The 27611-nt window shown below is 38.8% G+C and overlaps 1 protein-coding gene across 7 annotated transcripts in view; it reads left to right on the forward strand.

The window, feature by feature from the left end:
• Positions 1–27611, forward strand: part of LOC124720466 (zinc finger protein ZFP2-like) — an 85652-nt gene that overhangs the window by 31893 nt on the left and 26148 nt on the right. For 2 of the 7 annotated variants that reach the window (XM_047245820.1, XM_047245821.1), the window contains exon 5: positions 19456–19493. The exons of 3 other annotated variants lie outside the window; for them this stretch is intronic. In XM_047245820.1, the coding sequence (XP_047101776.1) occupies positions 19456–19493 (38 nt within the window). Of the gene's footprint in view, positions 1–14813; positions 15157–19455; positions 19494–27611 lie in introns of those variants that run through there. 2 more of the 7 variants (XM_047245824.1, XM_047245825.1) reach the window with 1 other exon arrangement.

Raw genomic sequence — 27611 nt, forward strand, 5'->3', positions numbered from 1 at the left:
TGTGTTTCCTTTCATCTCTATGTAACAGGTATCTCTAATGTTTAAAATAACGCTTGGTCTGTCAAGCCCAATATCTGGAAATAGGTATTGTGAACACAGATATTGTACATACCTTTCACAATGAATTTAACTCGGTGCATCTGTGCTAAGTGTTTGATGATGAGGCTTTAGTTGTCAAGTTTACAAAGCATTTAGTATTTCCTTAAAATAATTTTGATCCGTAAGTTAGTCATTGAGAGGTTAATGGATTCTGGCACCATTGATGCTTACAAAATTTGAGGAGTGTGTGGGTCAGTTGCGTGTTTTGACCGTTGCACAACATAAAGGGTAATACTCCTATTCTGAAATGGAAAGTTTCTTTCTATTCTGTTCACATGATTGTAATGAACTCAGAGGATGCAGTAAAATATTTTGTAGGTTATCAAAAATGAGCAGAGCTTCTGTAACTAGTTTCATATGAGGAAAATGCAATAAAGAATTAACAGAAGCTCTAAATTAGTTAATAAATTTATTTGATTCATTGTGGAAATGACTGAAACACTCAATATTCACCAATTAATGATTGAAATAATTTGAATTTGTGGCATGATCAATTCACCTGGTAGTTTAGTAGACAGATATAAATGGAGTTCCTAATGGAATAAAACTGTAGACTTATTCATTAAAGGTCAGTTACATCAAAAGTAAAATTCGACTGGGTAAAGAGCAATTCAAAGTTCCCTATTGGGCAACCAGGCTTTTGAAAAATAAGGTCCATTACTTGTTATAGTAATAGTTCCTTTCCTAAATTATTCATAATACATTCAGACAACTGGTTGTGCAAAATGAAAGATAAATTATGAAAGAATTCTTAAATATTATGTTTAAAGCATAAAATGAAATGTTTCACACAGGACATGAAATGTACCTAGCACCACACAAGAATATACAGATTCTAGAAATTATTTGAATTACAACCATCCTTTAAAATATGATTACATTAAGAATGAAATACTTTAGGTATGCCATAATTGTACCTAAGCATCAAACTCTTGGAAACAAATATTAAAAACTGGTCCCATTTGGAACTCCCTTGGTTCCACAAAGGACTCATGGAAACTGCACCATTCTTATTGCAACTTCTGGCACTCTACAAAACTTAAGGTATACATAAATTGTACAATTTAAATACAGGTTTATCTTTCTATATGGTCATAGGTCCCAATTCCAAAGATGTAAGTAATGACATAAATTGCTCTTTTGAGTAATAATTGTATAATTTATTCAGGTCTAACAAAAGGGGTGTTATCACTTTTGAGTTGTGTGAATAAATTCCAGTCTTTTGAAATGGATTTCTAAAACATTACCTTAACTTCTCCATTTTCAGAGATGCCATAGAAATCATTTTATACCTTTCTCATTTAAAATTTCTGCAGTGACAAGCACTCCAGGATTATTAGATCAACATACACATCTATGCCAGCACCTGTGCCAGTGTGTCTTCATCTGCAGCATCTGATTCCACAAAAAAGAAAAGAGAGAAAAAAAAAAAAACATTTTACACTTCTGAATAGCCAGCACATCTTTGATGGGTTAGATCCTCAGTTACAACAAGATGTTTGGTTATTTCCAACTTCAGGGTGGTTGTGACAAGAATATTATGATTTCTTAAGATAGAAAATAATGATAGTTTGGAACAACAGTAATAAGCTTGAGCTGAATGCAAGTCTTTATGGTGTCAATTTCTTCCAGCACTACTTCAGACATAGCTGAGTCCATCCCATGTTGTATTGCAGCACTTCTGCATGTTCCAGGGACTGTACACGATATTAGGCAGGTGTACCAGTTTCTTTGGCTCTTCCATGTAGTTCTGTAATAAAAAAAAATAAAAAATAAAAGCAGCATCATATGATGCAGGCTATAAATTGAAAGTAATAGCATATGCAAAACAACATGGAAAAAGAGCAGGTATGTAACATTTTGGGCCCCCACCAACAGAAAAAGCCATTTGCAGTTGGCGGGCTAGTAAAAAAGAACTGTAAAAAAATTGAGAAGACTAAATATGCTAATAGAGGATTGAATTTAAAACGACCAAAACTAGATGCTGACCTACTGAAGTGGATTCAAGGACAGCATCAAAATTCATTGGCATTAATACAGAAATAATTCAAATGCATGCTTGTAAGCTAGTACTAAAGTGGATCTTGACATACTTTAAGGGTGAAATCGGTTGGGGGCTACAGGTTTATGAAGCATCATGGATGTTGCATGTGACCCAAAGTATCTCAGAAAAAGCCACAAGAAAGGGAGGAGGAAAATATGGACGAAACTCTTCTGACATTTGATGTGCTGAGTAACAGAACTGTTGCCATTGAAAGTGCTAAAAGTGTAACTCTAAAAACAAGTAGACATCCAAAAAATGGAGTACAATGTTGTCCTTTCATGTTGTGCTGATTGAACTAAGCTTAATCCAGTGGTAATTTTAAAGCACAAAACAGTGCCAAAACCCCACTGAAATACCACCAGCTTTTATTGTTCATGTATACGACAAGGGTTGGATGGACAAGGCTGTTATGAAATTATGGATTAATAGTGTGTGAGAGAGAAGGAAAGCTGCTTTATTGAAGAATTATTCTCTTCTTGTGCTAGATCAGTCTTGTAGTCATTTGATAAATTCTGTGAAAGAGAAATTGCAGCAGGGAAATCCAGAGCTTGCAGTTATTCTGGGAGGACTCAATTCACAGTTGCAACCTGTTGATGGTTGGAGAAATAAATGATTTAAAGTGTATGTGAGAGGGGAATGGAACAAATGGATGATGAATGTGTTAAATGTCCCCTTGGTTGTCACCTGTGGAGATGAAGTGAAACATTAGGACAACAGTAGATTTCCAGAATGAGATTTTCACTCTGCAGCGGAGTGTGCGCTGATATGAAACTTCCTGGCAGATTAAAACTGTGTGCCCGACCGAGACTCGAACTCGGGACCTTTGCCTTTCGCGAGCACTTGCCCGCGAAAGGCAAAGGTCCCGAGTTCGAGTCTCGGTCGGGCACACAGTTTTAATCTGCCAGGAAGTTTCAACAGTAGATTTGTTCAATTAATTTCTTTATTCTCGCCCACAGGCGTAGTACATAAGGGACAACTTGGTGGAGGTGTCCAGTTGCCTCTCGTGTGAAACAATAGATATCCAACATTGCTGACAGCACAAAAAGAATGGCATCACACAAATACTGCTGTCAGTGACGTCTGCAGCTGCAGTCATGATGACAGTGCAGTGGCATAGCTGATGATGGCCGTGAACTTGCTCCAGCAACCAGGCAGCTCCCTCTTGACACATCTTATGGTCGAACAGCGGACCCTGTACTGCATTCTGGAATGTTGCTCCAGGTGTCACAGGCCAATGGCATAGGCAGTGATGCTGAGACAGGAATCATTTACCACTTAATCTTGCACATTTCCACAGGGTCCCTTACGTGCTCCTTTACGCAGACACCATGGAACTTATTTCATTACTAGGCTTGTTGAACACTCACATCTCTATACCCATCTTCAAAGTGAAAATGAATCAGTTATTCTTATTGGTACCCATTTGTTCATTCGGCTTCCTTCTGCTGCTTTTAATACTCAGGACATCCAGTCCATTGGAACCTCAACTACGGCTGGGTCCAAGTTCAGTCCTGTGCTTCATCTTGTATGTACTAAAACAAGGACTACACTCAGCAGAACATTTGCCAATGCAGTGGCTGTCTGTATTGTCTCCCAGTAAGGGTTTTCCCTATATATGAATTTAAATGCTGCAGTAAGGTTTTCTGAGAGACTCATCCTTCCTGCTGGTTCAGAAGCATCTGTATAGACACCATTAATTCTGGCACTAGATTCTGGCACTTGGTTTAAGCTGGTTAGATTTGTAGACGGTAGCACTTCCAAGGGCTCCTGTGGCCAGTACAAATGCAGGTGCATAATATACTGGTGAGCTGTCCCTGGAATCATGGTGGGCAGACAAAAGTCAGCCCCATTCCATTTAATAACAAACCACTCCCTTTAGATTCTAGCCACCTTGCTGACATAAGCTTCCCCTGCTCAAAACAAGTGGCCACTACCACCATATTGTCAGAGCTAGAGTACAACCAATGCACCTCGTCCAGCTGAAAGTGCAACTGTGGGTCAATCACTTCTTCATTGCATTCTCTTACATCTTTTGTTCCATTAACAATTTTACTGTGCAGAAATCCTGCCCCTCTCTTATTACCATATTTGGACAGACTGTGTCATCCACATGGTGGCAGTCTAGTAACTTTGCTTCCTTCATTTGTACATACCTTTACCTGTCATTTGCAGTTAATGACAGTCACTGCATTTTTACTCTTACAGATTTCTTCAGCATTTGCCACCTGACGGGCTATGCATGAACTGTGTAACAATTATGATGTGCTTATTTACCTGCTACTGGTGTAGAAATTAACGTAGAAACTTTTTCTCGGTCAATTCTCACTTATACTATTCTGAAACAAAAGAGCGAGATTTGTGCTCGGGTTTTAAAGCCAACCTCATCTCCAGTGGTATTTGCTTTGGTATTGTACTTAGACCCTCTGAATACAGCTCTGGCAGCAACAATCTTACTGCTAGCTAACCTCGTACAGGCTACCACATAGCCTCCTGTAGCTCTACTACTTTCCCTCATGCTTACCAAACACTATCTTACATGGACTGCAACCATTTTGTCAGTACTACTTCCCTATCGAAGACTTTTGCTTCGGGTTGTACTTCCTGCTATTTTGATTAATATGTAATATTGCTACTTTACTACTTAAGCAGTCTGAATTTATGTGCTTTTTTCCAGGTTTATGTGTAACTTCCAAATCAAATTCACTGGGTCATACTGCCCATCGTGTCAACCTACCGGAAGGATCCTATAACCCCAACAACCATTTTGATGCCACATTAGCTCTTATTACTCTAATCTTTTTACTGTACAGTTAACATTTGATATATGTGATTCCATAAATAAGGCTTACCATATCTTTCTCTGTTGCAGAATAATTTCTTTCTGCAGAATTTAATTGCACTGAAGTGTAAGCTACTGGATGTTCTATGCCTTCTACCTCTTGTGACAATGTACGGTCAAGTGCATTGTTTGATGCATTGCATGATAAAACAAATTATGTTTTAAAATGCAGAATATCAATATTGAACTAGATGTTAAAGCTTCTTTTAGCTTCTCAGAAGCATGCTGGCATTCTTATGACCATTCAGATATAGTATCCTTTCTTAACAATTGTTTCAAACATGTGCAATCCTTTTATGAACTGGCAGTAATAGTTCTCAAGTCTCAAGAATAATTGCAACTCCCTTACATATTCTGGTACAGGAAATTCATGTACAGCTTTAATCAATCTTTCGTTTGTCTTAACACCATCTTTACTTGTGGTTAGACCTAGGTATGCTATCTCTTCCATCACAAAATTACAGTTTTCCATACTCAATTTCGTTGATTTTTGGCTTTGGTATACTTCTCTTAATTGCTGCGTATACTGTTCCATGTCACTCCCATAGATGATTACATCATCGAAGTACACTAATCATTGCAGTGATTTCAAACCTCTGAGTACTCCATTCAGCAGTCAATTTCAGGTACATTTTTTAATCTGAATCTCATCCTTATAAATTGGTATTGTCCCCAGGGTGCCAAAAAAATTGTTGTGTGTTGATCCTGTGGTGCAACCTCTATCTGGTGATAACCACTCTTTAAATCCATTGTTGAAAAATATTTGCATTGCCCTGAACTATCAAAGGCTTCTGTGATGTTTGGCAAGGGGTAGGCATCCATTATGGTATTCTCATACAGGCGTGTATAATAAAAGCAAAACCTTTCTTTTCGTATGTTATCCAGTGACTTTTTGTACAGTGGCTATGCCTCTCTCAAGGACTATTACATTCTTCAGTTATTCCATCTTTCAGCTATTGACCATTAAATTGGTCCAAAATTGGCTGCAAGTACTTGGGTATTTTGTATGGTGGTCCATTTCCCGTCGGTATGTGGTGCTGTGTAATATGCATAGATGGTAGTGGCCCTTTTGTAAAAAATAAATCTTTATATTCCAAAAGTGATTTTTTTCATCTGTTGCTTGTAGCTTCCTTCTAGGTGCTTCAGTTTTCTCATAATGCTGTTTCAATGGTGTCTGACAATTATCCATGGCTGATACCCCTCATGTCCCATTCTTCCTCAAAGTTGTCCATCTTAGCGATTAACAACCTCTTCATTAATCCAATGTCGTCTACGCTATCGATAGGAGCAGATACCTTTTTTCTCTCCTTATCTGTTTCATTGTTTTCTAATGGTTCCACCACTCACAAAATTCCTACTGGCAAGCTACACTCAACACTGACCCAAAGGGATTTTCCAGTACCCTTACATACACAATAGTGCAAATCAAACCTTAGTGTAGTTCATGGTTTAATTGGTTCATCTTAAGAAATCTGATCCCAGAATCATGTTGTAGCCATCACTCATGAGTGGCACAATTTCTACTCATTGTTTAAATTGAGCCATATCCAGGCAAAAGTCTACATTCACTGATGCTAATAGTGTGACATCTTTATCCCCAACTCCATGCCATTTGTCCGTAGTGGGTCCCATTGCTTATATTTCACCAGATCACTACTGGTGACTGATATATACACCCCTGTGTCCAGTAATATCATGCAACCCTTTGTTCCCACTATTCCTTTTATTGCACAATCCTCCTCTGCATATGATTTCATAGCATCCAGTCTTACTGGAAAGGACCGTACATGGACCTGGAGTTCGCATTGGTATTTAGCACCTTATTTCTGCCCAGTTCTGTATTTCTAAAATTATTACTTCCTCTTACTTTATTCACATTACCCTGAGGCGGACGACAGTGCCTCCTTACATGCCTTGTTCATTGACACCTGAAACATTGTATATAATCTGCAAATGCTGTCCATTCATCATGCATTCCCACCAACTAGTCGATATCCTCACACACTATAGGTAACTGCACTGTTGTGCGCAAATCTTTTGGACCCGTTTCCACACACATTTTGACATTTCCGCAAGCAACCATCTTAAAAAAAGCATTGGGGACCATCTGGTCAGCTTCTTGCAAATTAATATTATTGACTGCAACATCCTGCCCTATTTTGTAGGTATGTCCATTAATTTTCTGTATCCTATCTGCAAATTGTTTCTTACTTTCTGTATTTTTCTAAGTTATTATCCCAAATTGTTCCCTTTAGCAAAATGATACGTCAGGATGACAGATTTGTTCAGTTGATTCCATTATTCTAGCCCTCAGCCATAGTGCATAAGGAACAGCTTGGTGGAGGCATCCATTAGCCTCTCATGTGAAACAATAGACATCCAGCATTTCCAGCAGTGCAAGGAGAGGGCTGAGTGTGATGTCACTCGAATATTGCTGTCAGTGACATCTCCAGCTGTGACTGTGATGATAGCGCAGTGATGCAGCTGATGGTGGCCGTCAGTTTTCTCCAGCTAGAAGGCAGCTCCCTCTTGACTCAGGTTGGGATGTCCTGTCTTGTGGTCAAACAGCTAGTTGACCGTGCTTTGCTTTGCAGTGCATAACACTCTCCACTGCCTGTGGCTGGCTCTGTTGCAACTCACTTCTGCTCTGGCATATTTTTGACCGAATACAGTTAATATGTTACAGATGAAACCCAACACGAATTCAAACCAAAGGCAGCTGTAAAATGACTTACAATCAAAGAAGTGTGTCAGTGAATAAAACAGTTGTTGCATAGTCAGAGGAGACGTTGTTAAATCTTTCAGGAAGCTTGTCATAAGTAATGCTGTCGATGGTAGTGAAGAACATCTTAGGCATTAAGAGGACGATGATGATGATGAACAAGGAGAAGTATGATTTTCAGGGGTTTTAAATGTCAGTTTGGTGTCATAAACAAAGGACTTCTTTAGTCTGTATTTGCAGTCTGGTAAATATGGTAATTTTTAAAAAAATTCTTAAGAACTGATGTGCATCTTATAGTTGATACTGTCTTACAATCTGTGAAACATGGTACTTACAAGATATCAACCCTGAAACTGATCCAGCTTGGAAATTTTGGCCATAATTCTGATAATTTGTGTTTACAACCAACTCATAGTACAGCTTTTAAACATGCACATGCACAAATTCTCTCACTTTTCTCCAGTGGGTCTGCATAATGCTTGAGCATCAGTTACTATACTGATGACGGAGTAAAAGGTTTGTGAAATACTGTTTTGTCATTGCTTTTATGTTTTATTCACTGTGTAAAAGGGTGTGGCCTCTAATCTGTAACTGGTGGCAGAGATATCTTTGCTTGGAACATTCTAATGCTGCAATTCACAAATGCAGTGTAATTGAATGAATGTGATGTTAAAGTACTAGTATAGCACTATTTAGCTATTAACATTGCCATTGGGTGTTAATTTCCTTAGAATTTATAGCTGGCACTGTTAAAGTGAAGTACATTTTGCAGGAGATGAACTGTTCTTAACGTGATTGGCACGATTAAAATAAAGATCAAAATTAGGTAACTTCATTTCATAATAATTCTGAATTTGGTTAGGTTATTCATTTAGGTTTTGTGTGTGTGTGTGTGTGTGTGTGTGTGTGTGTGTGTGTGTGTGTGTGTGTGTGTGTGTGTGTGTGTGTGTGTGTGTTTAAAATAAAGATCAGAATTAGGTAACTTCATTTCATAATAATTCTGAATTTGGTTAGGTTATTCATTTAGGTTTTGTGTGTGTGTGTGTGTGTGTGTGTGTGTGTGTGTGTGTGTGTGTGTGTGTGTGTGCGCGTGTGTAGCTTCAGAGTATATATACAATAGTGCTGTTAAAATGGTACATTATTCGTTTTGTAAACTAAACCACTCAGAAGCAATTGTGTGCAGCATGCCACAATAAGATGACTGCAAAACTGTGGAACCATAGTAAGTGATTTAAATCGCAGAGAGATGGCGTGAATGTAGGCCCAGTATCGCCCTTTTTTGTGTGACGAGACAGGTCAGTATGATGCAATGGGTCAAACACTGTTGCAGAAACAATGAAAAAAGCATGCCAAATTTAAATGAATGCAAAAGCTAAAAGACTGGCAATCTTTTACAGAAGCTTGAAATTGAGCACAGGCTTCAGTGTGATGTTCTTATAATAATTTCCACAACAGAACGTTGTCTTCAAACATGGCAGATATTCCAGAGAGAGTTTCTTCATATCTAAAGTATGCTAATGACAAGACACAGTCAATGCCTTCTCTGCATGATAGTAATGGGATTACTATCAGTGTTTGTGCTCCTAAAGCAGAGTTATTGAACATAGCCTTCTGAAATTCTTTCACCAAAGACGTGAAGTAAATATTCCATAATTAGTCAAGTAGTGAAGTAACTTAAATCATTTAATAAAAGCAAGTTGTATTATCCTGACACTATACCCTTTCAGGGCATGCTGATGCAGTATCTCCATACTTAACAATCATATACAGCCACTCACTTTATGAAAGATCCAGACCCAACGACTGTAAAGTTGCACAGGTTACACCAATGCTCAATAAAGAAAGTAAGAGTGGTCCACTAAATTACAGGCCCATATCATTAACATTGATACACAGTAGGTTTTTGGAACATATTATGTTTGAACACAATGAATTACCTCAGAGAGAATGGTCTATTGGCATAGTGTCAACACAGATTCAGAAAACATTGTTCTTGTGAAACACAACTAGCTCTTTACTCACACAGTGTTGAGTGCTGTAGACAAAGTATTTCAAATTGGTATTGTGTTTTTAGATATCCAGAAATCTTTTGACATGGTACCTAACAAGCAGATTGTAGTCACATTGCGTGCTTGTGGAATATCATATCTGTTATGCAACTGGATTTGTGATTTCCCATCAGAGGGGTCACAGTTCATAGTAATTGATAGAAAGTCATCGAGTAAAGCAGTTGCAGTTGCTGGCGTTTTCCAGGGTAGTGTTACATGCCCTTTGCTGTTCCTTATCCATGTCAACAATTTAGGAGACAATCTGAGTAGCAGTCATAGGTTTTTTGCAGATGATGCTGTCATTTATCGTCTAGTAAAGTCATCAGAAGATCAAAACAAATTGCAAAACAATATGGGAAAGTTTGCTGTATGGTGCGAAAATGAGCAGTTGACCCTAAATAGTGAAAAGTGTGAGCTCATCCACATGAGTACTTAAAAGAATCCATTAAACTTTGGATACATGATAAATCACTCAAATCTAAAGGCTATAAATGGAATTAGATATCCGGTTGCAGAAGAGAACAATAGAGACAAGAAGAGAGTATCAAGCAAGAAAGAAGCAGAAAGTGTGGTAGCAGAGGAGAGAAGTGGATGGAACAATGAACAGAATGATGGAGGAGGATAGTGAAGGTTCAAAAAAGGTCGTATGAGATGGTTAAAAGTAAACAGAAGAACTGTATGATAGATTATGCCCAAATTGTGAACAAAAGTGGCCAAGATGTAGAGAATAAGGAGGAACTCAAGACAATTTGGAAGGAGTATTTTGAAGAACTCCTGAACCCAAATGGAGAACTGGAAGAGGAGGAACAAGCTGAAGAAAAAAAGAGGAGGAACAGCAAATAGAAAAAGACCTTACATGGGCAGAAGTGGAAGAGGCATAGGGCAAGATGGAGGGAGGGAAGTGACCAGGTCTGGATGAGCTAACTCTAGAGATGGTGAGAGCAGCAGGAGAGGTGGGGATACAATGGCTATCTCGAGTAATGAAAATTGTGTGGAGACAGATGATGACCCAGAAGACTGGAAGGAAGTAATTGCTCCAATCTGTAAGAAGGAAAATACAAAAAAAACGCAATAATTATTTGGGGATAACATTGATGAGCCATAGTGCAAAATTTTTTTGGAAATTGTGGAAACACGAATTCAGGCAAGATTAGAAGGAAGGATGAGAGAACCACAACATGGCTTCAGAACAGGAAGGTCTACTGTGGATCAAATTTATGCTGTAAGACAACTGCAGGAAAAGCATTATGAATATGGAATAGATCTACTAATGATCTTCCTGAACATTGAAAAACATAGGAGTAGCAATAGAGATTATTTGGAGGATAAGAGAAATGTACCATGGAAGCATGAGCTGTGTGAAAGCAAGAGGAGAGAGATCAGCTTGGATCAAACAGAAGAATGGCTTGAGGCAGGGAAGTGCACCTTCACCATTACTCTTCATTGTAGTGATGTATGATATAATGAGTACAGTAGCACAAGTAATTGGTGAAGGAGAAAAGAAAGCTATGGTGTTTGCAGGTGATATGATGATGTAGGGGAATAAGGAGGAGGAAGTAAAAGAGCAGTTGGATGTATGGGAACGAACAGTACAAGGATATGGGATGAAATTTAGTATAAGTAAGAGTGAGGTGATTACCACAACATGAATGTAGGAGAAAGGACCAACTGGAAATACAATTGGTGGGGAACGATTGAAGAGAGTGAACAGTTTCAAGTTCCTAGGAAGCCTGATACAGTAATATGGACAAAACAACAAAGAAATAGAGTGGGGGAGAAAAGCAGAAGCATTTGGGAAGAGTGCCAGAAGCCTGAAATGGAGCAAGGATGTACCCTAAATTAGTAAAAAGGTTCTATATCAGTCATACTATGTCCTGATCCTGACAGATACATCTGATACAGCCGACTGGTGTGCTGAGCTGTTCCATGCGCTTCAGTCTGGAACAGTGTGACTGCTTCGGTTGCAGGTTCGAATCCTGCCTCGAGCATGGATGTATGTGACGTCCTTAGGTTACTTAGGCTTAAGTAGTTCTTAAGTTCTATAAGTTCTAGGGGACTGATGACCTCAGATGTTAAGTCCCATAGTGCTCAGAGCCATTTGAACCATTTTTTGAGTATCTGATACATGGGTTACGTAAGGCAGAGAGAAAAGCAGAGTACAAGATAGTGAGATGAAATTCTTCAGGAACAGTATTGGAGCGACAAAGATAGACAGGTTAAGAAATGAGGTGATTAGAGGGTTAATTAAGGTGGAACCATTACAGGAGAGGATAGAGAAATCAAGGCTGATATGGTATGGACATGTTAAGTGAATGGAGGAGAAGAGGATACCCAGGAGGATACACAAGATGAAACTGGAAGGAAAGAGAGCAAGAGGACACCCAAGAGACAGATGGCTGAAAGGAGTGGAGAAATGCGTCCAGAAGAAAGGAGGAGACTGAACAGCCTTCACATTGTTGAAGAAACTCACTGTTCATCTTTTGGACAATCACATCTGAAAACTGCGGTTTTCCACTCTGTTATTCATTGTGAACTTCCATGCGACCCTCAGCAGAAGCCCAGCACCATTTGCAGGCATGATGAATGGACACGCACTCTTCACCATAACCGTCAGTCAGTTCCCGATAAATCTGTGTGGGTGGTAACTTCCTTGTGTGGAAAAACCGGAGTGCTGCTCGAACCTCACACTTGGCGGGAGCGGTGATCACCACTACCATCTCTGATGGTTGCCAAGCCAGCACTGAGGGATGTAGGCTGGCCACTGTGGCCGAACAGTTCTATGCACTTCAGTCCAGAACCACGCTGCTGCTACGGTTGCGGGTTCGAATCCTGCCTCAGGTGTGAATGTGTGTGGTGTCCTTAGGTTGGTTAGGTTTATGTAGTTCTAAGTCTAGGGGACTGATGACCTTAGATGTTAAGCCCTATAGTGCTTAGAGCCAATTGAACCATTTTTTGAGTGACATAGCGAATCGCAGACAGGCTCAAGAGTGGGGGAATCACTGCACATGGCACTGTTGTTGGATTTTGCCTGGCACCTTCCCTCAAGGTTGTAGCTCATTGGGAACCTTACTTTTCATACAACCCTCGTAGATGACTATTGCAGAATGGCCACAACTAGATAATGATATTTTGAAATTGATTCAAGGACACCAGCAACATCACATTGGAATTAATACAAAAATGATTGAAATATATTGTTGTATGGTAGTGCTAAAGTGGTATTTAACAGACTTAAAGGGTGGAGTTTGTTGGCATTACAGGTTTATGAAGCATCATGGACTTTGCATGCAAACAAAAACCCAATCACCTCGGAGAATGCCACAAGAGTATGAAGAGAAAATACTGTCTTTACATTGCTTTATTATTCAACGCCAAAAGGAAATCACTGTGGAACTGTGTGAAATAGCAAATACAGACGAAACTTCTCAGACATTTGATGTGCTGATTAACAGAACTGTTGCCAGGGAAGGTGTTAAAATGTAACTATTAAAACAATTGGACACGAAAAAATGCACTACACTGTTGTCTTTTCATGCTGTGCTAATGGTACTAAACTTAATCCATTGATCATTTTTGTGCACAAATAATGCCAAAACCTTTTGAAATACTGCCAGGAGTTGTTGTTCACGTACATGACGGGGGTTGGATGGACAACGCTGGTATGAAATTCAGGATTAACATTTTGAGAGAGAAGAAAATGTGCTTTATTGAAGAAGAGTACTGTTCTTGTGCTAGATCAGTTTAGCAGTCATTTGAAAAATTCTGCATGAAAGAGAAATTGAGACAGAGAAATACAGAGCTTTCAGTTATGATAGAAGAATTTACTTCACAATTGCAATTTCTTGGTGTCTCAATAAATAAACTATTTAAAGTTTAGCAGTCATTTGAAAAATTCTGCATGAAAGAGAAATTGAGACAGAGAAATACAGAGCTTTCAGTTATGATAGAAGAATTTACTTCACAATTGCAATTTCTTGGTGTCTCAATAAATAAACTATTTAAAGTGTATTTGCGAACAGAATGGAACAGATGGCTGATGGCTGAAACCAAACATGAATTTACTCTGGAGGCAGCTTTAAAATGGCTGCCAATCAAGCAAGTGTCAGTGGGTAAAATGGCCGTGGGCTAGAGTAAGGGAAGAGATAATTGTCAAATCTTTCAGGAAATGTGGCACAAATAATGCTCTTAATTGCAGCAAAGATCATCTTAAAGATGAAAAGTACAACAATAATGTAGAGGGGGGAGGGGAGGAAGAGGAGAAAATTCAGATGACAATTTTCAGGAATTTTAAAGGTTAATTCAGTTTCATAAACTAAGATTTTTTTTGGTCTGGCTTTGCAATATAACAATAGAAATGGTAAAAATGTCTTTTTTTTAATATTGCTTGAAAATTGTGTATCTTATATTCCATAGCATTTTATAGTCCATAAAATATGGTAGTTCTCTTCTTTGAATGAGTTATGATTTGATTGGAAGAGCTCACATCACACACTGTAGATAAGGATTCCTGCTGCCATCCAGAGGAGCATCAGATTACCTATAGCAATATGAATAACAAAACAGTGGTTGTATGCTGATATTGTTGTTCATTATCTGCTTTGTTCATCTCGCTGTGGGTAGATACAATCCTACTACAGTAGCACTCGAAAGTATTTTGTAAAAAGCATCAGTTATGATTATATCATGATAAGTGTGTAATATAGAAATAACTGCCAGTGTATTATTAAAAATTATGTAATTGTAATCCATTTACTACAAATCTACGTATAGTTTAAACTAAGTTACATTACATCAAAACAGAAATAACAATTCTGATGACCCAAAAGTAATTTGTAGGTCTTATACACACATAAAACTATTTTGGAATCTCAAGAACAATTCAACAAATCAGTGTTTTGTTACATAGCCATAGGCTTTGATCACAGTTAGTAGTGCCTCAAGAATTTCGGTGTATGATCTAGAGACACTCAGCTTTCCACAATCTCAAACACCCGATATTTTAAGTACGAGAACGAGAGACTAGAGATGTTTCCACCTCACCACCGCTTTCTGTGTGTGCAGGATGGACGTGTATCGGGAGAATACTGCAATAGTAACGGTCGATCAGCTCGGACAAGTGTTTGCAGCGTGTGCCGTGGAAACTGTGTGTCCAGTACAAGGAGCAAGCACGCTCTATTCCTTGATGGTGTAACGACTGTATTGTTGTGAACAAATGAATTATGTGCTGAACTAAATAGAAGCAAGAACTGGTTCTATAGTGGTTATTAAACCAAACATATTGTAATTTTATCTGTTAGTATCTTATGGTCCAAGACAGGTTTGACTTGCGAGAGTTGGATGCTTGTGTGAAACTTGGGTTGTTTTACTGTGGAGACGAAAATATAACAGAGTTGAATAAAAAGTATCCTGAAACTTCAGAATTATTTCAAGAGTAGAAAAGGAGTCTATTTTGAAATTCCTTTAACCAACTATAGTCTTCGGAGAAGAAGGGTTTTTGAAAATGGATGCAGCCGTCTGACCCAAGAAGAAGACTGGCTGCACATAATACGTGAGTCAACTGTGAGAAATGTGAGAGTCTTGCACCCCAGTACCACACTGTCTCCTGTCGTCCGAAAACTGTTAGAAGTTGTACAGCTAATTGTCATTGAACGCAAAAACTTTTGTAAAGGGTCAACTGGGATTTTCAACTATGTGTCCAGTAAGGCACCAGGAGATTGATCCTTTGCTGAGTAACTTCTACTATGAACACTTCAATTCCGTGCATACTGGAGGTGTTTGATTTGATTTACATCCACGCTTTGGCTTAGGCAGCCCGAAAGTTTGGTGTTTTGATCTGAATTGGATTTTTTAAATCGAAGGGGGGGGGGGGGGTGCATTTTGAATTGTCCTGCTGGAATATTCAATTATGTGACATATTCCTTCTCCCACATGGAACCATATTCTTTTTTAAATGTCACTGCACAGGAAACGAGCAATTTGGCCTTCTATTTGGCCTAGAGGACCAACACCTTTCCTAGAATAACAGCTTCCCCACCTTGCTTAATGATTCATGCCTGATACATTTTTGTTCCTGTAGCTTTTTGGTCAGCGTATATACTGCACACCATCTGAAGAAAGTACATTAAAGTTGCTTCTTTCATGCCATAAAATCTTAGGCCAATCTGTAGCATTCCAAGTTCGGTGTTATTTACATGTTACTGGGTGAATTGTTATGGTAGACACTTGCAAGTTCACTCCATTATGCTGCTTCAGAGCATCCGTACTTTTTTGAGCTGTTCCTCTTGGAACAGCAGCTGGTTGCTTACAAATGTTTCTATTCTTCCTCCTTGCTCTTTTTCAAGGATGACCCAATCTTGGCTGGCTAGTGTTACTTCATGTTTTACCACTGACTGTGCACACTTTTTAGTTGTAATGTGCCATAGACTCTAGCAGTGCTAGACTGCTACCATCCAATCTTAAAAATATGCAAAACAGCTTGTCTCACATCATGTGAGTGTTCTGTTTTGGTGTACTTCTAGTTGTCTCTACAAGTAAACAAGTACTGAGTGAATGCCCAAGTAACAATAATTAATGAATATTGTACCATTGAATCAAATTGCATAATAATTTTGAGCTAAAGGAATATTTACTTATCTTGTTATTGTATGACCTTGTTTGTTCACCAGATATGTAACTGCAGTAGTATGAAGCTCCTGGTGGAGTATCAGTTACATGCATTGCCCTATTGTGACTGCATGCAAGCAATCATGGTAGCATAACACCACAACTATAAAATACTTATGAGCATTGCTGTAACCTAACAAAACACTCTGAATACTTATTTTCCTGCATGTTTCCTTTCTTTAAAATAAGAGATTTTGAACTGCTTGCAGTCGTTTGTTTGCATTACATCATCATCATTACAGGCCAACTAAGGTTCTACATTTCCTTATGCTATCCCTTAATCTGTTCACTTTTTTTCCACTCTTCTGATTTCCAATTTATACCTTGTATTTTTTGGAACTGTTTTGTCTTGGGAGACTTTTATCACTTCTCATTTCTGTTTCTGTATTTAGTTTGATCCTCAATTTGATGCATGCATACACCAGTTTCTTCTAGGTCTTGTATACTTTCCTAACCCAGTGAGTTCTTTTAAGCTTTAGTAATTCTGCACAGTTTTTCTTGACAGTGTGCTAGGACTCATTAGTATTCTATTCATAACTTTATCTGCAATTTTATAGTACATATTTTTGTATACTTTTGTATTGTTTCTAAATTTAAATTGTTGTACTGTTCTGTTTTCTAATATTTTTTTTTTCTGATTTTTTGCCATCTGGCAATGATGCTGAAAGTAGTGTTTTTGATGCAGATGTGCATTCTGGCAAAATTAGAAGTAGGAGGTTTTGCAATTTTGTGGACCGAATTTTTATTATAAACATCTTTAGTTAAGTGGGCTGCAAAGTCCATCTTTCATAGTCTTGCTCTTACAGCTTCTTTTTCCCCACGAATGGCTGGTTGACTTCTCATAGATGCCTACTTTTTGTTTTCCCTGATACTCACTCACTTTGTATCTGATTTGGATGTTGCAGTCTTGTTCTTACTCATTACTGCTTGTTATCAGCAGAGATTTGTAGTTGTGCTTTTCCTGCTGTTTTTCTTTGTCTCTTTTTGTGGTTCCTCTACACTGTCAACAGTGTTAAATCATCTACAAAAGTTGCAGTCGACTTTGATGTTATCCATTTTCCACTAAATATTATTCCACTTTTTATATTAGAGTCTGACAACTGAGCCTGTTCAGTGATTTCTTTTTCAAGTATGGACTGAAACAAGAATGGAGATAGTCCATTGACTTGGCTGAATATGTTCTTGTCCCAAATGAGGCTGAAGATCATTTGACAGGACTTGTGTTGCCTTCTGTGTTTCAGAATTTTCAATAAATTTGATCCTTATTTATTGTCACAGCCTTCTCAAAATTTACAAATATATTCAAATAGCATTTTGCTCTTTCACTTCTTTCTTACTCATTTGTCTTTCACAGGGCCTACCTGTCCTATGCCATGCCCGATATTTCTTGTGTTTTAGAATTTGTGCTGTTATGTTATTTTCTCCTTGCACTTCTCCAGGAATTTTTTTGAATCTTGTGAGAATATGGTTTAGATTAAATTTATTATCTTTTTTGAATTACACTTACTTGCAGATGAGCCATCTGATATTCTCAAATCATATTATTGTTGGCCTCGTGTCTTTTTTGCGATATGTGTGTGCATGGGGTGGGGGGGAGGGGGGGTTAGCTGGCAATAACTTTTCTAAATTTTCTGAAGTCTTTCTTACCATTTTTTCCTTTTTTAGATAGTAAATGAAAACATTTTCTCCCTGGACTGTTATACAATGTATTTATTCAAAATTGTTATCTTGGCAGTTGTACCATTCTCAAGTCATAACGCATTGTGGTGTGAGAATGCTTCATAATTCCTTTTCAGACAACTTTTTCCTTTTGTTAACCATGTTTACAACTTCCATATTCATAATAAGACAGCAGTCTTTGTCATCTATATGCCTACAAGATGACATAGTATTTCATATAATAATATCTGTCAAAGTTCTGTCCTATTGTTCTTTTTAATTTGTACTCCCCACACACTAGGTGTGACATTTGGTAACTTGACTTACTTCAAAGTGAGGTGTCTTTTGAGAATGACACAATAGTCAAAATTCCAGTAGTGAATTTTTAATAGCAGTTTAGACAGAAAATGTTTTAATCTCCATTGTCTACCAGTTTGAGGATTAAAATGTGATAAAATTTTTATACTTTTTCTCTGGTACTTCATCAGATTCAACTCAACATTGTTTTCAAACTGTTTTTCTTTCTCTCCATTGTTCTTGTTATCCTGATTTATTGGTGTATGTCCATTAAGTATTGTCTGTCATTTACATGTTGAAATGTTACAGGGGGAGAGTTGTTCTGAAGACACTGAAAATTTTGTAACTGATTATAATACAGATTTTCCATTTATGAATGCAGTACATAGTTTTGGCATAGTTTTATGAATTTCTTCTTTGTTTTCCCTGTGAAAAATCTACAGTTACCAGAAAGTGGGAGTTCTTCATGGGTGTATCTGATATTTTGGAATTCTAATGTTTTAATTTGTAGTAAATTTACAATATCCAACAGTATTTTCACTTTGCCAACATTTATTAGTATTTGTATATTTAATGTTCCAAGCCCGTACTTTATTTTGGGTTTCAATTTTAAAGCTGGGTTTAGTAGACACTCCTCACCTCTGCAAGTTGTTTTTGAGTTGTCATGGACACGAGTGTCCAAATGAATGACTTGTTATGATGAAGTCACCTCTTTGTGAATAACAGTTTTCATAATGAAATGAGGAAAAGAAAATTTTCTGCAAGGTGTAAGTGCATGACAGATGAAAAAGTCTTTGACCACTTTTCCTTTGAATCATCTAGTGGGAAGTATGGTAAAACTGAACCACTGGATTGAATAGTTATTTACAGGACCAAAACCGAAGGGTGGAAATGAAGTGTGAATTCTTACTGACACTCTGTTTCAATAACTGCAACAGTTTGTTTTCCATGTCATTTTAATGCTATTTTCAAGCCTCACATACAGCATCTGATGGACCAAACAGATGTTGGTGGGTGTTAATAGAATTATATTTATTTACTCTCATCACTTGTGAATCACTGGATATTTCTTGAAATATTTCAGGTGGCAACCTCAACAAGGTATGCATCAAATAGTTCAAGGTAAGTTTTTATTATATACTGTGGAACTTTTTTAGTAACATAAATTTTTACTTACTGTATGTGGAAGTAATTCAGATATGAAATGCACTTCTGTAATTATTTAGTGTTACTGATAAGCTACAATGTAACAAGGCAGTATGGTCAGTAATGCTATTCTCTACAAGAGCCATTATGTGATCGTTTCTAAATAAGGAAAACCAGATTATAATATGCATGCAGGAAAATGAAAGTTCAGGTGGAAGCCAGCTGCTGTAGCGTGCTTAATGAAGAAAAGCACATGAAAACGAATGAAATTGAATAGATTTATCTTGATGGATACAAGCTAATGTTGTACTTCTGTAGAACAAGACTGGAGTTAATTCACTGCCATGGTATATTAAAGAATATAGTGTTGAACAGCTCTTTCAATGTGCTGCAGTCATGCTCAGGAAACACACAAGCTTGTAGTATTTACAGTTGACAGCCCATCATCAAGAAGTACCTTAAATAGGTGGAGACAGTTTCAGTAAGGTTGTGAAGATGTAAGTGATGAATCCTCATTGATTCTAGAGACAGTAATATTGTATCTCTGTCACATAGTCTTGAGGGCACCTGTATGATGTCACTTTCGAAAATCTGCCAGAGAGAAATTCCCTAAAAAGCCTAAAAGACCTACTTCAAGAGCCATTGCCTATTTGTTTTGAGACCCAATGACAATTAGTGTTTCAGAAACAAAACGAAAGGCCAGTGTTTCACCCGACCATGCTGACCAAATTTATACTGATCGTTAGGTGCTGGTCATAGGAGGAAAGTATGTTTTCATAGAATCTAAATAAAAATCCCCCCCCCCTCTCCCTGGGGGCTCACTATACTTAGCTTCTCCCTCTCCCTCCTTCCTCCACTTTGTCGTTTGAAGTTTCTTTGTTTCTTCTTCCTCCCCGTGCATTCCTCAAGACCAACCCATCTATTTGATGCATAATAGGCAACTGGGTAGTGCATAATTGCCAGACCCAGGTCAACAGATAGGTTGGTTGATCTAGGAGGAGGGGACCAAAAAATGAGGTCATCCGTCCCATCAGATTAGGGTTGGATGGGGATGGAAGTCAGCTGTCCCCTATCAAAGGAACCATTCTGCCATTTGCCTGAAGCAATTTATGGAAGATCACAGAAAACCTAAATGGGTGGACGTGGGTTTGAACCATCATCCTCCTGAATGCAGAGTCCAGTGTACTAACCACTGCTCCATGTTGCTTGGTTGATGGGTAGGTTTCGCACATACCCCTGGTACAGTCAAGGCACAGGGAGGGGTGATTACCTGAGCTGTTACCTCCCCAGTTGCCAATTGGTCCCTCAGTTCAGTGACCTGAGATGTGAACAGTCACCTAAGGTGGCAGCCCCATCTGAGGGGAGCCCCAATTGAGAAGAGCATGGCGTTGGAGCTGCTGGCAAACATGAGGGACCTTTTTTGCAATGAGCCAATAATCATCTCATTCTACATCTACTAAGCATAAACAGAATGAGGCTACAGATTTGGAGACTCTCCCAGCTCCACCTTGGTTCTTTTGTTACAGTTAAAATGTGTATTATTCAGAAGGGTATAGATGCAATTGCAGGCTCTATGAAACCTTGTTCTCGTTTACGTATTGCGACTTTGCTTCTGGAGACCAGTTGTGAGTTTAAGTCCAACTGCTAACAGCATCACTCTGCCATGGTTATCCTGTTCATGTTGAGGTCCATTGTATGTGGAATTCTTCATGTGCTGTTACTTGCACTCAGCTCTTTGAAGGTCTGATCAAGGGAAAAAATCCACACTTATGTGATCAGTGTGTCACTGCAGTCCATTGGGTAATGAAATAGGTTGATGCAAACTTAGTGCCCACATGCACTCTTTTTTTCTGTCATATGATTGAGTCGTGCTTCCCTCAAAGATTTATGAAGAAAGGATCGGTTGATAGGACACGTTCTGAGGCATCAAGGGATCATCAATTTACTATTTGAGGGAAGTGTGGAGGGTAAAAATCATAGAGGGAGGCCAAGGCATGAATAAACTAAACAGATTCAGAAGGATGTAGGTTGCAGAAGTTACTTGGATATGATGAATCTTGCACAGGATAGAGTAGCATAGAGAGCTGCATAAACCAGTCTCTGAATTGAACACAACAATGACAACAACAACATGCAGTCATCACAGTCTGACCATTCGTCCAAACTAGATGTTTCCTAGCAGTGTCAACATTAACATTATAGCCACATGTGCACGCCCTGTCAAGACATGGCTAAATGTGTTACTTGTGGTATAGATGCTCATGAGGGTGGTTTCTCACCTCCTTCTCTCCACTGTATCAATTCTAATGGCGTCATGCCACCTCATCCCATGAATGGCCCATGTACCTAAATGAGTAGGCCATTTGGAAGATAAAGGTGAAGGAGAAACTACCATACCCTGTCTCTTGCACGTTGTTAGCTAGTCAAGAGCCCTGCATTTTAGTACCATTCTTGCTATGCATTGTTGCTTCACAAAGGATGTAGCCATGTAGACTTTTGGCCTCCATTTCAGAACTGCAGTTGTGAAATGGCCCAGTATCGCATTAGTATCACAGTCTTCTTTTCCTGCAGGTGCCCAACAAGCTGCCAGATTATCGCCCTGGCAGCAGAATCACCTGCTACACAATTGGCAGGCCAGAAAGGAGAAAAGGAATACTCCTGCGAAGACTTTCTACATTCCTCCAGCCAACAAACATCAGAGTCTTCAACTGTCAGCTGTAAAGGCTCTAATAAATTCAAAGAAAGGCAAATTGTTTTGTCCTTCGCTGACTCAGTGATCCTCTTCAACGGCCTCATCACGTGATACCCTTATACGGCTGACCTCTCTTTGGTTGGTGCACACCACCCAAGAATTTTCTCCCCTGGAATCTGCAGGGTGACCCAGGGAGAATGCCGATGTTTCCAGCCTGTGCACAGTGTAGCAGTGTGTCTTTGAAGGCTGGCACTTGGCAGCCACGGAGGTGACTACCATTCGTTTGTTCCCTCCTCCCCAATCCCTGTTATGACTCTTCCCCAATGGAACATAGGAAGCATTATATCGAATAATGAGGAACTACAGTTGCTCATGGAATCGCAAGGCACTTGTTTTCTGCTTCCAAGAAACAAAAATGTATCCTGGTGACCTCCCACGTTTCCTTTCAGTCCACTTTGACCTTCCCCATCCCAAGGACGGCATTCAGTCTCATGGCAGAGACCTACTGATCTTCTGGGATGATGGTCATATCTGAAGCATCTCATCGAACACCCGACTGTGGGGGTGTGGGGCAACATTCATTTGCTCTCTGTGATCGACCTCCATTATTCGATTTCTGGCATGACCGTGATGGATGATGTCATTATGGACCCAACTGCTATCTCTATCACTTTGGGCCACTGCTTTAGGGAGATTTATAGCTCTACCCACTATCACCCCACCTTCCTCCCTCAGCAACAAGTGAAGGAGGGTTAGTTGACATTTTCTCCTCTCAGAATCGTGAATGCTACAGTCTCACCTTTACCATGAAACAGCTAGACCATGCTCTTAAATCATCCCAATCTTCTGCCCCAGTACTGGATGATGATCACATTTAGATGTTGCAGCACCTTTCTCTTGTGGGAAATCATTTTCTCCTTTGTAGGTACAGTCACATTTGGGCAGAGGGCACATTACCCAGATGCTGGTGTGAAGCCGCTGTTATTCCCATACATAAGTCCAGTATGGACATGACAAACCCCTCTCTTCTAGCTACAGCCTGTTCCTCTCATCAGCTGTGCTTGCAATGTGATGGAATATATTATTATTGGACGGCTTGTTTGGTGGCCAAAGTCTTGCTATCTCCTGACCACTGCACAGTGAGAATTTGGAATGCACTGTTTGGCAGTCGTCCGTATCGTCAGTTTGTCAATGAATGTCATATATGGTTTCCTGCAGGAAAACGAGACTGTGGCTGTGTTCTTTGATTTGGAAAAAGCCCAAGACATCAGCTGGAGGACTGGTATCCTCTGTACTGTACACATGTGGGCTTCTGAAGCTGCCTGCCCCATTTCCTTAATGAATTTTTAAAGGACCAAAGTTCACAGTACAAGTGGGTTCAGCCCTGTCAGACACCCTTATCCAGGGGAAAGTGGTACCTCAGGAATGTGCCTGAGCTTAGTGATCTTCGCAATAGCCATAAACCCTGTTATTACTGGGTAGTGGAGCGGACTACCTTCGTCTGTTTGTACTGATACCTTGTCTGTTCAAAACCAGACTATGGGTGTTTCATGTATTCATCTGCATGTCTGCCTATCTTACAGTTTCTTAACAAACTAGTTAAACTAAGAAAACACACACACACACACACACACACACACACACACACACACACACACACACACACACACACACGTGGGAGGACTCACACCTCTGGCGGGAGGGGTCGCACAATCCCTGACATGGCGCCTGATGCCTCAAACGGTGCGGCCCCACTTTTTCAATGACTGCCTTGCCCGCCATATGGGGCATGCCCTTCTTGTGTTACCTCCCAAAGTTCACTTTCAGCTATGGCTTGACAGCTAAACTTTGCAGTACCTGCTACTGTCCCAATGGGTTCGAAACCTTCATCACCTTGGCTTTGAGTGGTGGTCTCTGTTCATCTTGAACTTCGTTGACTTCAATTTTATAAGCAGGACCTACTGTAGGAAAAAATACATATATAATATATACTAATATGTCATCAAGGTACAAAATTCATTGTGATATTACACTCTACATAATTTGTACTGACTGGCAGTACGTCCACTGGTTGATTTGACTCCTAAATTTTATCAGTATTTTGCACCACTCTTGTCCCTTCAAGAAACCTACAAGCCATGCTATTGAACATTTATTACTAAAGTCCACAATATTTCCTGCTTTTAACTGATGAGAACATATTAACATTTGCATGTAGCTCAAATCCTTAAACAAATTGTTTTTCTGTATACATATAAATCGTAAATCTCGCAGGACCAAAGAGGTATTGCTGCAACTCCCCTGCTCCCTATTTATTATTAATTCAGTGACGTTAGGTATGCTTTTTATATTCCTAGACCAATCAGTGATATGATGCACTACCCTCTGCTGAGGTCTGTTGGAGGAAAGTACTTTTCTTTTAATTTAGACCAATGTTCTTTCAGTGTGAATAACATTACATCACAACTTTAAATGATGCAGAGACTTGAATACTGCTTGTTTTTATTCAGTTTTCAGGATAACTATCAGGCAGAAATTTCCTCAGAGGTATGACTTGATGTCTCGGTAGTGTCGAAAAGTGTACAGCTGGTTTCTGTCACTGAGGTAACGTAACAGTTCTCAATCAGCCTTAAATCGCTGAGAGTCCCATAACCCCCACAACATCTGAATTGATAGTCCCACATTTCTTCATTTCCACATTCTCTCAGGCAATTTATCCTACATGAACATGCTGCGAAATCTCGTGATTTAAGTTTTTTGGTCAGTGTAGGCAGATCTATGTTTCTAAGCAGTCTCATTGGTAGCATCGTTATAGACTTGTTTTTTAATGTACAACCCAAGCCTTTTTCCTGTATGATTTTAAATATAGGCCTTTACCAATAGCTTCCATGGTTGTATTATGCTTTTCAGTTTCTTGTAGTTGCTTTTCAGCAGTTTAGGAATTCTTTACTACTTGAGATATGGCAGTGGCTTCCCATCCCCCCCCCCCCCCCCAAGTAGTCAACCATTGGCTGTAAGCCCAGCAAATTGAGGGATTAGAAGCAGAACTCTTCAGCCAGACATCTTGGGTATTGTTAAGACCCTGGGCATTTTGACACATTGTTTCCTTCCTCCTTTCTGGTTCAAAGCACTTTTTTCCACTGTCACCACTGATTCAATTGTAGGTTTTTTCTTCTTCTTTAGTGTGTGACAAGCTGCTTTCATTATTCGTTTGAAAGTTATTCCAGTACCCAACTTACATTTGACAAAAATTGCCTTATCAACTACTAATGCAGTGATAAATTGTCCTATACCAGTATCCTTTCCTTGTCTTACCTGTCTAGCCTTATCAGTGCATATTTATTATGTCAATTATATATATAGTGATGGGGCATGCCCTTCTTATGTTACCTCCCGAAGTTCACTTTCGACTATGGCTCAACAGCTAAACTTCGCAGTACACAAATCTCTGCATCATTTAAAGTTGTGATGTAATGTCATTCACACTGAAAGAACATTGGTCTAAATTAAAAGAAAAGTACTTCGCTCCAGCAGATCTCTGCGGGGGATAGTGAAGTATATCATTTATAGACGCTTTCGATATGATAAATAAATAAGTGAATATTTTGTCTGCAGTATGATAATCTTTATTTGTAGTGTAAACAATGTTGTGTTCTTTGCATGTATTGTCCAATATTTCAAATCCCTTCTCACCGTAAGCTAGGCACTCTTTCAGTTCTGTTCTAGGTCCACGGAAATTGTATCCAGAGATACAAAGTTGGAATGGAAGATTCTTGAGAATAACACCTTCACTTATCTTGATATGTTTCCTTGCACACATGTCACACTACTGCATGGTTTGAGGTTTACTTTTCTGATTGCATAGAAAAGTGTGTGTGTGTTCACCCAATAATTGGGCTTTGTTGAGAAACTGAGCCATTTCAACAATGTCCTATTCTCTCAATGTCTTAGGACTTGCTCTGTGAGGAACACCATCAGTTCAGAGCTTTTCTGTAATTCCTCTATGTTCCTCTGTGACATCAATAGATTTCTTCTTAATTGTACGCTGAGTAATGTGATTATACTTGTCAATGATTTGTGGTAGTATGTTCAGCCATTTTTACATATGTTGAAAACTAAATTGCACCCACATTCAGTTTTTATCATCGTGTTCAATAGTCTTGGCCTTCAAACAGGAGATGGCTGAATAATCATTAATCCCATATTGTTCCATTTGTGCTTTCAAATGCCTGTTATGAAATTCACCTCTATAATAGGTTTGAAGGTTGTTGGGGAACCAATTTGTTCCAGTCTGCAACAATTTTTCAGAAATCCTGAAACCTCCTTCCCTGTCTTTGCCTTCACAGGTAAGGCCCAAACAAATTTGGAATATGTATCTATGACCATTAGAATGTACTTGAAACCACTATTGGATTGTGAGTAGTCTTCCATATCTTAGAGATCAGCCTGCCATAAATTGTCCATTCCTGATATCACATGTTTGTACAGAAATATTCTGTGTACTGGTCTTTGAAGCTCATTGACAACTGTCTCCATAATTAATCGATGATGTGTCTTTCTCAAAGCTTAGATGTGATCAATAATATTTCGTTCGTGTGACCTGCATTCCCTGCAGCTGCTGAAGCTGTTTGCAGTCATAATTTATCAATGATTGAATTCAGATCATCATAATTTATATACTCTAGGAGTTGATTGTTCAGTCTTTCATGCATAATTTCTAGCAGTTTACCTGCACTATATGCAGCTGCTAGTGTTGGTTTAATTGCAGTCTGGTATTTGTCATTTTTTTTTTTTATTTTTTCATTAATTCTTTTGGGGTCTTATGTGCATTGGTTATGTGTAATATTTGAATATACATTTGTATAATTTCAGGGTGTATTTTTTGATGTTTTCAATTTCTGAGAATATTGACTGTAATAGATATACATTCTTTCAAATTCCTTATCCCCATATCTTACTGCATTCTAAGTAAACATATTGAGTGCTTACCTAACATCTGTGATTTTGTCCTGATGACCCCACATGTTCTGTTGAAACTCAGTATTACTGTAATCAGTAACAGTCTTTACTGTGACTACTTCTTTTCCTCCTCCTCCTTTTCTGCTTCTGTCAATAATGTGTTACAGCACTTTGGGCGTTTCCTATTCCATTAATTTAGTGTTGATTATCTCAATTTTTCTGTCAAATAAATGAATGTGCTTTGTGGCCTGTGAATGAATGTGCAACATGTGTGCAGCTTTGTCTCTAGTCTACAGTATGCTGATTAAGTTACTTTTTGATAGACTGGGTTTCATGATGAATGTCATTGAAGTTTTATCTCTATTGACCCTTTTTCAATTTCCTAGTTTTATCTATAACCAGAAAGCCTGTGCTTGGTAAATATGCTTTAAATTCGGATTGCC

This window comes from Schistocerca piceifrons, chromosome 11 (assembly GCF_021461385.2).
Source record: "Schistocerca piceifrons isolate TAMUIC-IGC-003096 chromosome 11, iqSchPice1.1, whole genome shotgun sequence".
Lineage (NCBI taxonomy): Eukaryota > Metazoa > Arthropoda > Insecta > Orthoptera > Acrididae > Schistocerca > Schistocerca piceifrons.